Source organism: Rutilus rutilus (assembly GCF_951802725.1).
Source record: "Rutilus rutilus genome assembly, chromosome: 2".
NCBI classification, from domain to species: Eukaryota; Metazoa; Chordata; class Actinopteri; order Cypriniformes; family Leuciscidae; genus Rutilus; species Rutilus rutilus.
The window spans coordinates 1,025,843-1,036,318 of NC_140210.1; the positions used below are offsets into that span (position 1 = coordinate 1,025,843).

Genomic DNA, 10,476 nt, shown 5'->3' on the forward strand with positions numbered 1-10,476 from the left:
GTCAAAACTCTCTGGAATCGGTTGGCCATTGAACGCCTTCACCATGTAGGGTCCTGATATATTTTGGTGGTCTGGCACTGGAGACATCGAGCCACATTTACACCATTTGGCAGATAAGTCTCATAATGTTGAAATGATTGGCTTTCCTGCAGGAGTGTGTTTTCTGATCTCTAAACTGTAGTAGTAGATGTGTGTGTATGTGTTTGCGTGATGTAATGACACTGCCAGACTCAAGCACTTGATACCAGTAATCAAATATCTCTGTATATCATCACCAGACACATCCAAAACATGAACCAAAACATGTTTGTAATCCATTACTGCTACGTGCTGTTGGTCATGACGAACACATCTGGTTACTGTCGTCTGAGTTTAGAAACTTTACAAGATATCCGTTCTACTTCTCATTTGGTCGTTTTTACCATCTAGAAGTTTCAGAAGCAATAGTTAAGAGAAGGAAGAGCACATGAGGATACTCATCACTCAGTATGTTTAATGTTTATTTCCCAGTAATGAAAAGAATCATGTTAAAGTTGTAGATCAAGTAAAATGTCTCTATCACAAAGGCAAAATTCCCCCTAATCATATTCCCAATGAGTAAAACCAAAGAATATAGTTCTGATGTGCAGCAAAAGATTGAGATCATTCTGACCACAACTGTAACAATAGCCGTGATCTATATCTTTGTATTTCAGAGGTGGAGTAAGGTATTTTGAGAGATTATGAAGACATGACTCATGGATTTTTTTTTTTGACACAGATGAATCATTTAAGACCAAAAACGTGAATTAAGAGAGAAAAAAAGTTTAATTTCATGTTGACCTTAAAAACATAAATATGCCATTAAAGTGTCAGATTCAGTCTGCAGGATGATTTAAAATTGCATATGTATAACAAAATCCAGATGTAAACATAAAATCAAGATGTAAACTTACAACCGTTCTTGAAACTCCTGGAATCACAAAATGGACTGTTTAATTTTCCTTTCCTAAAAATTACATATATATGTGACCCTTATATATTATATAGACCCTATACTAAACATGTAGATCATATAGGTAAAAAAAATTTACATTGAGATTTATACATCATCTGAAAGCTGAATAAATAAGCTTTCCATTGATGTATGGTTTGTTAGGATAGGACAATATTTGGAAAATCTGGAATCTGAGGGTGCAAAAAAACCAGAGAAATATTAAATATTGAGAAAATCGGCAAATGAAGTCCTCGATTTTTCTTCATCTACTCACAAAAATAAATGTGATATTTACGGTAGGAAAATACCGTAAAATATCTTCATGGAACATGATCTTTACTTAATATCCTAATGATTTTTGGGCTGAAGCTGAGCTGCTAACACACACACACACACAAGCTCTTGAAGCTCCGCCCCCTGTGCCGGGAGCAGCAGCTCATTTGCATTTAAAGGAACACACACAAAAACGGTGTGTTTTTGCTCACCCTCAAAAAGTGACAATTTTAACATGATATAAAAAATATCTGTGGGGTATTTTGAGCTAAAACCTCACACACTCATCTTTTACATCTTGTGAAAAGGGCATTATACCACCGCTTTAATGTTGTGTTGGTGAGCGTTTGCGTGCGCTGTACAGCTTTATCCTCAGGCTGGGCAGGTCGTAGAGCTCCTGCAGGTGAAAGTGTTTCTGGAAAGTGTCCACGAAGCGGTTCTCCGGGTCCAGACGGAACCTCATGGCCCACAAGATGATGGTGTTTTCTGAACTCAGGTGTATGAAGGTCTCCATGAGCTCGTGCAGGTACGGGTGCGAGTACACCACGTCCGCGGCTATGATGTAATCGTAGTGGCAGGTCGCGCGCGGGAAACGCTCCTCCAGCTCCTTCCCCCAGCTGAGCTCGGTCACGCACGGCTCGTGCCTGCAGCGCCCCCTGGTGTTACGCGTCACGTTGTACCTCAGATTACCCAGGATCTCTGGCAGGTCTGTAGACGTCACCTTTGCACCTGAGGTTGGACAACAATGCTTAAATCCTCACAAATAAAACATTCATTTAGTTTTAAAGGTGCAGTGTGTAATATTTAGGAGGATCTGTTGACAGAAATGCAATATCATACACATAACTATGTTTTCAGTGGTGTATAAAGACCTTACATAATGAAGCGTTATGTGTTTATTAGCTTAGAATGAGGCATTTCTCTCTACACACACCGCGGGTCTGCTTACATCCACATGTTTCTACGGTGGCCCTGAGTGGACAAACGCGCTTCGTCACTATGTTGTTCTTCATGTAAAGAAGCGAACTAAAGTCAGCGAATAAAACACTGACACAATGATGAACAAGTGACAATAATATTCGCAATAACATCGTTTTACTGAATAATTAAACATAATTTCTTAATTTATATTTGTAAAGAAACCTCATTGTTTAACTGGTTACTCTCTGCTGTCTCAGACGATGACATCACTTCCTGCCGGCCACCGTAACTTCTGTTGGGTGCAGTACACAACCTCACCACTAGATGCTGGTAAAGATTACACACTGCACCTTTAAATGTGATGTTCATTAATGTAAATAAAGTAAAACCAAATCTTTTAAAAGAGATTAAATATGCAAGTCTATTCTTTAGATAACAAGAAAGATTCATTGAAAGTGTGTTTCTATACTATACTAGATAAATATAAGCATATTTATGAAACTATTGATGTACTTATATAACTATTCGCACATTTATATATAGCGATTAACATTATATTTATATAACAATTAGCATATTTATATGAAGATTAACATTTATATTATGATTCACACATTTATATAACAATTAGCGTAAATATTATAGCAATATAGCGTATTTATATAACGATTTGTGCATTGATATAGCGATTAGCATATTAATATAACGATTAGCGCATTTATGTAGAGATTAATGTAGTTATAAAATGATTAGAGAATTTATATAGCGATAAATATGTTTATCTAACGATTAGTGCATTTACATAGCAATTAATGCATTTATATAACGATTAGCGCATATACATAACGATTAACGCATTTACATAACGATTATGCATTTATATAGCGATTAGCGCATTTACATAACGATTAACGCATTTATATAGCGATTAACGCATTTATATAACGATTAACACATTTACATAGCGATTAACGCATTTATATAACGATTAATGCGTTTAATAGCATTAACGCATTTATATAGCGATTAGCGCATTTATATAACGATTAGCGCATTTATATAGCGATTAGCACATTTATATAACGATTAACGCATTTATATAGCGATTAGCGCATTTATATAACGATTAGCGCATTTATATAGCGATTAGCGCATTTATATAACGATTAGCGCATTTATATAGCGATTAGCGCATTTATATAACGATTAGCGCATTTATATAGCGATTAGCGCATTTATATAACGATTAGCGCATTTATATAGCGATTAGCGCATTTATATAACGATTAGCGCACCCCCCTGGCTGTGTTTTCTTTTATGTATATTATTGTGGTTCTGATTGTACTTTGTGGGGTTTTTTTTTGTTGTACTTAATTGGAAATCTTTATTTTTTAATGAAATACATTATAATTCAGACGGTGTCCGGTGTCTCTCACCGAGGAGGCTGGTCACTATGGTAACGAGGCCCGTTCCGGCTCCCAGCTCAACGATGTTCTTGTCCGTGAGGTTAAACTCGTCGCGGTGAGTGTCGAGGAAATAACACAAGACCATGGCCTTGGAGCAGAAGATCAGAAAACAGAAAACAGTTCATGAGCTGCTACTGCTCAGTGTGAAGTGTGTGTGTGTGTGTGTGTGTGATGATGCGTACCGAGGGCCACAGAACGGCCCCATAGAATTCCCTAGACTCTTTGATCTTAATCTCGATGTCTGCGAACATGTATCCTTCCCACGCCTCAGTTCTGATCAGCGACGGGCGAAAGTTTCGTTTCATAATCTCTGCTGCCAGTTCAGCATCTGCAGCGACACCTGCAAACACACACACACACACACACACACACACACACACACACACACACACACACACACACACACACACTTAAAAGGGGTTTAAACTTTAGACATCTCCAATTTTATAGAGGTGTTGCAAAAAAAGAAAAGACAAACCTCATATTAAAATAAACAAAGAAAATCTGCACACTGTTTAACTATTACCTTTATTATTTTAAAATAGAACAGCAACATTTCAATCAAAAAAGATCTTCATCAAATCTCATATTAGATAACTAAAATAAATCATACGATGTTTGGTTTGACTTCAGCAACATTAGTGTTCAGAAGTTCGGGGTCGGTATGATTTGTACAAAAAATTCACCAAGGCTGTGTTTATTTGATCAAAAATACAGTAAAAACAGTGTAATATTATTCTAATCTAAATCATCTGTTCTCTATGTGAATATACAGTAAAGTGTAATTTATTCCTGTGATCAAAGCTGATGTTCAGCATCATTACTCCAGTCTTCAGTGTCACATGATCCTTCACAAATCACTCTAATATGATGATTTGATGCTCAAGACACATTTATGATTATTATCAATGCCAACAGATAGAGTTATATGTGTATTAGGCGTGCTGTCCGAGGTATTTTGGCCCGATCCCAGAGTTTCCCTGTCAGGATCGTGAGGAGACGGTGGCGGAGGGATACAGAAAACTGTCGAGGAACAGAGGTGAGTCGGCTGTGTGTGTATAGGCCTCCTCTCGAACTGATTGGACAGATCATTTGAACGTGTTCCTCTCAAAACTTTGTCTTTGATGAACAGAAGTTCAAGAGAGCAGCAGTTATTTGAAATAAAATATTTTGTAAAATTATAAACGTGACCTAAAATTTAAAACTCATCAAGCGCCAAATGCAAGTGAGAATATGAAACAGTGTCACTGGACAGTGTCACATGTTTATGACGGTCACGTGTTTATGACGGTCAGCGCTGCATCATCACGCAAGTCTAAACCTTGATACTAAACTGAGCTCTTTCACGTCTTCATACACTTGAGCGGAACAATTAAACATAAACATATTACAGTCGGATATATGAATGTAAACAGTTGAGAAAGTAAACACGTGTATTAGATCAGTGCACTCGCTCTTAAAGAGACAGCAGCCTAATATTCCTGATGCTGTCTGACATTAATGTTAATCAAACGACAAAGAAAAATCACTCACTGCTCTCGACTGAATAACTTATACAGTGAAGACTATGAAGTGTTATTTTACAATGCATTACATTAAGTGTATATCAGTTAGGCCAGAAGTGTTAGTTGTGGTATCGAAATTGGATTAGAGAAACTTAGTTTTAGGCCCTGACTATAAATGTCACGTTTGATTTAATGTGTCCTGGATGAATAAGACTATGTCTATATTCATCTCTTTCATCACTGACCCCAAACTTTTAAACTGAAGTATATACTTTAAAAAACAACAAAAATTTACTTATGTACTTATTATTCATGAAAAGTGGCATAAATATATGGAGCTAAAAGAGTCTCAATAAAGATAAATGCACAAACTGCATTCACATATGCACACACAGGATACACAAATGCACACACATGATTCATAAATACACACACAGGATACACAAATGCGCACAAAATTCACAAATGCACACACAGAATTTAAAAAGCACAGAAGATTCACAAATGCATACAAAATTCAGAAATGCACACAAAATTCATAAATACACACACAATTCAGAAATGAAAACAAAATTTACAAATGCACACAAGATTCACAAATGCTCAGGACAAGATTCAGAAATGTATTTCTGATGCACACACAAATATATCTTGATTTACAAACTGCTTGCGGTCTGTGAACTTCACTGCATTTGTGTGTGAATTTTGAGACTCCCCTGACTTGGCTCGACACACAAATGCCTTTTTTTAAACAGGGAATGATCTGTGACCAATCAGATACCTCCCTTGTTTTAGCCAATCACAAGAACGCACCCCACGTGGGGGATTGTTTACTTGTAAGCCAATCACATGAAGTGCGGGCGCGAGCGCTAGAGCGAGGTGGGTGGAGTTCTCAAAATGGTAGGCGGTGGGCTGGACCTCGAAATTACGAATTTAATACTTACCTCTCAGCTGTGTACGTTTTTTTTTTTGCTGAGGCCATGTAATAAAATCGTATGAGTACTGCAGACATTGTTTCCAACTTTGTTGTTTGCACATTTGACGCAAAATGTCCTTACAAACTCTTACTTTTTTAAACCGGCAAGTAAGCAGGAGTACTAATCATAACGTTAGAAAACCCCCCGTTTCCTTGACAACCAATGTAAATAATGAACACAGATTCTACAGCGGAGGCAAAGTAATCTTTGTCAGTGACCAGGAAGCTGCGTTCTTGAAATTTTAATTTTGCTTTAATCATTAAAAATGTAATGGGCTTTATGCACAGCTGCACTACTTCCTGAACTTCAGGCAGGTCCTCTGTTTCCTGTCTGACATTATTGGACAAACTGATTAATCCAGGTGGTCAGGCACACCTGGATTAATCAGTTTGTCCAATAATGTCAGACAGGAAACAAAGGACCTGCCTGAAGTTCAGGAAGTAGTGCAGCTGTGCATAAAGCCCATTTTAGTAATGTAGTTCAGTAATACTGAGGTAAAAATTAGGTGTTTTATCCGTTTAGCCTCAAATGTAAAAAGCCCTGTAACTCCCTTTTCCCAGACAAGTTGGGCAAAGTCTGTTCAATGTAGCCTACACACAAATTATTTTTATTAATGAAATGGACTGTTGCCAATGGCTTGCTCAGTTGGGGATATTTAATTTAATTAATCAATCAACAATACTATTGATCAGCATTACCAAACGTGGACATTTTCCACTTGAAACAAACATTGATGTATTATTTTAATTTAATACTGTGAAGCTGCTTTGATACAATCTCTATTGTGAAAAGCGCTATATAAATAAACTTGACTTGACTGTAACGGCACATCCGTATGTCATATTTTCCTAATGTCTGGTACTGTTAAACATGTTTTCACGTGAATGAATAATGATATGCAAGTGATGCATACATGACATACCACCCCCCCCCCCCCCCCCAAAAAAAAGGTTGCTGCTCAGAAGTCATTCTGAATAGACACATAACCAACATATATTTAGAAATCCAACCCTTGAGTTTACATTTCAAGTCTCAAAATTAATATTGAGATATATACGCTCAAACACACAAAAACAACAAATATTAAGAATATATTTATTAAATGTATAAAAATTTTATGTGAATTTAGGATTGCAACTTATAACCACAACTAAAACATGGGGATTTTTTAAAGACAATCCCGCACATCCTATTCTATAATAAAATCAGCTAATCGAATATTTGAAAATCGTGCCTTATCCCTAATTAATATAGTATTATTGTGTAAGTGGATGACATGACAAGTAGCAAAGGCAGTGTAAGTGGGGTCAAATGTTCATAGCAAATTTAAAAATAAAACAATGTAGCAGCATCATAGTGTAAACTACCAGTGTATTTGTGCAAGAGTCAATCAGCTGCCCTTAGGTTACTGGAGGGTGGGGGTGGAAGGAAGAGGCTCTCTATGATTCCCCTATAGAAAGTTAAGAGGATGGATTTTTGGGAGATGAGCCTTCCTCAACTGTGGGAGGAAGTGCAGAGGTTTTTGGACTTTCTTGGCCAGGTTCTGTTGGTGGTGTCGATAGATCAAGATGGGTCATCTGTGATGTGGATACTAAGCAACTCTGTGATCTTGACCTACTCCATCATGGTGCTGTTGATGTGATGATTGTCAACGATCACCTCTGTAGTAATTTGGGTGTGGAGAGATATGATGTTGTCCTGTCCGTGTCTGTGTTAGATAAACAACTGAATTATATTCAGATAAATAAACACAGAAAGCGCACATTACTAGATAATTTTCAATCACATTTTTCATCTTGACATTTGTATTAAGACTACTGCAGTTCTGACCACAAATAATTTTGTTAAATAGCTCAAAAACAGCCATCTTTAACTAAAATATTTTTCCACCATATTCCATCTTATACCTGTTCTGTTGTGTAGGTGAAGCCCAACCACTGACAGATGTAAGCTACCATGCACAGAATTGTGTCATTGTATAAACTGTGACAATCAACCATAATTGGCTTAAATAACTCCATGACTACCACTATAAAGTTGATTTGAAATCATTCTTTATTTTGGTTTGCACTCTTTTTAGCTGATAATTAGTCTAGCTTACTTGTAGCCTAGGTAGCTTGCTGTAACCAACCTGGACATACCCTCCCGTTTACCCCGTGATTCTCCCTTAGTCAGACTTATTTCCTGCTGTCTTCCCGTTTAAAATTTTTCCCGTAATTATCCCGTATTTGAATACTCTTTGCTTAGTTCATTGTGTATGTACCGAATGATTATTTTGGATTAGCCTAAGCAGCATACCGTTAGACCTAGCTTTACTGCTCCACTAATGTTACCAACATTCTTTCGTGGCTAACGTTACTGTTCTCATCAACGACAACGCATATATTCACGGCGAACTATAGCTTGCAGTCTTAAATACAACTTATATGAAAAGCATTAAGATATAGGGGTGTATAATCATTGTAAAACAAATCTTACCTTGACGTTGTCTTGCCGAGACACACCGGTCTCTTCAGGTTGGGTTGTAGACTGTACTAGACTCATGGATTTGGCTTCAAACTGACGCGACGCCGGGTGAACGAATACCGTGATTGGCCAAATCTATTCAACAAGGTAACAACACAAGCGTTGATTGGATCTCACTCCGGCCAACGTTTGTGATCAGCTAGCGAAATTAAATCTATTTTTATACTTTAATGTGCAACAATTGGCGTTGGAAACAATCGTTAATCTTTTTGTGAATTATTCATACAGACAAAAATGAGCCACACAGCTGCTGAGTAACTGTCAAATCAAAAACTAAACGAGATAGACGCACTTGGCCCACCGCCTAAGAAGCCATTTTGAGGTCTCACTCTCAACCAACTGGCAGAACTCCACCCACCTCGCTCTAGCGCTCGCGCCCGCGCCCGCACATCATGTGATTGGCTTACAAGTAAACAATCCCCCACGTGGGGTGCGTTCTTGTGATTGGCTAAAACAAGGGAGGTATCTGATTGGTCACAGATCATTCCCTGTTTAAAAAAAGGCATTTGTGTGTCGAGCCAAGTCAGGGGAGTCTCAAAATTCACACACAAATGCAGTGAAGTTCACAGACCGCAAGCAGTTTGTAAATCAAGATATATTTGTGTGTGCATCAGAAATACATTTCTGAATCTTGTCCTGAGCATTTGTGAATCTTGTGTGCATTTGTAAATTTTGTTTTCATTTCTGAATTGTGTGTGTATTTATGAATTTTGTGTGCATTTCTGAATTTTGTATGCATTTGTGAATCTTCTGTGCTTTTTAAATTCTGTGTGTGCATTTGTGAATTTTGTGCGCATTTGTGTATCCTGTGTGTGTATTTATGAATCATGTGTGTGCATTTGTGTATCCTGTGTGTGCATATGTGAATGCAGTTTGTGCATTTATCTTTATTGAGACTCTTTTAGCTCCATATTTAATGCATCTGATAAAGTATTACTACATTAGACTTTGGTGACAATATATGAAGCTGTACAGATTCTCCGGATCTTCTTAATGTGTGTGTGTGTGTGTGTTACACAAGTGTGTGATTGATGACATCATGAGCTCATTACACACAACACCGATGGAGTCGTTCCATATATACACAAGAATCCACATTTATTTTTTAAGAGAAAGTCAATAAGAGTAATTTGACTCGTTTCACTTATTTTCAGCGAGTGCAGAAGTGATGTGAGCGCTCTGGAAGTGTGTGTGGAGTTATTCCTGTGCCGTAGGAACACACTTCACTCAGGGTTTGTATTTTCTATAGACTGTTTAAATGACATGAAGAAGACAATATATGCACACCCACCCTCAGTGTTCTCATCCCGGTCCATCTGGGTCTGACAGCCGAAGTCCTTATAAGAGCAGATTCACACAAGAGCTTCAGCTTTATCTGTGTGTGTGTATGCGACTGTGAGTGTGTCTGAGTGTTTGTGAGTGTGTGTGTTTCAGGTGATTGACAGCAGCAGCTGATGGAGATGCCAGAGAAACAGAAGCCAAGTCGATCTATGACCCTCTCTCTCACACACACTCACTCATTCACTCACTCACTCACTCACTCACTCACACACACACACACACACACACACACACACACACACACACACACACACACACACACACACACACACACACACACACACACACACACACACACACACACACACACACACACACACACACACACACACACACACACACAGAAACACTCTCATTCACTCTCTCTCACACACACACACACACACACACACACACACACACACACACACACACTCTATAGAGTAATAGTAATCAATAGTAATGACTTTTTTAAACAGATAAAAACTATGAAATATGGAGATACAAGCCTC

General features: G+C 37.8%; 1 protein-coding gene across 1 annotated transcript; it reads right to left on the reverse strand.

Moving 5' to 3' along the window:
- Positions 1 to 790: 790 nt before the first annotated feature.
- On the reverse strand, positions 791 to 10,136 carry mettl21e (methyltransferase like 21e). Its single transcript, XM_084399470.1, has 4 exons — positions 9,936 to 10,136; positions 3,819 to 3,976; positions 3,607 to 3,724; positions 791 to 1,978 (listed from the first exon to the last, which is right to left on the reverse strand). The coding sequence occupies exons 1-4, from the start codon at positions 9,958 to 9,960 to the stop codon at positions 1,575 to 1,577; spliced, it is 705 nt and encodes a 234-aa protein (XP_084255596.1). The 5' UTR covers positions 9,961 to 10,136; the 3' UTR covers positions 791 to 1,574.
- Between the last annotated feature and the right edge of the window lie 340 nt (positions 10,137 to 10,476).

Coding starts and splice junctions, on each gene's coding strand:
- mettl21e (XM_084399470.1), bottom strand. CDS start 9,960: ATGGACCGGGATGAGAACACTGAGG. Junction 3,977..9,935: donor CCGGGATGAGAACACTGAGG/GTGGGTGTGCAT, acceptor GTGTGTTTGCAG/GTGTCGCTGCAGATGCTGAA. Junction 3,725..3,818: donor GGGCCGTTCTGTGGCCCTCG/GTACGCATCATC, acceptor TTCTGCTCCAAG/GCCATGGTCTTGTGTTATTT.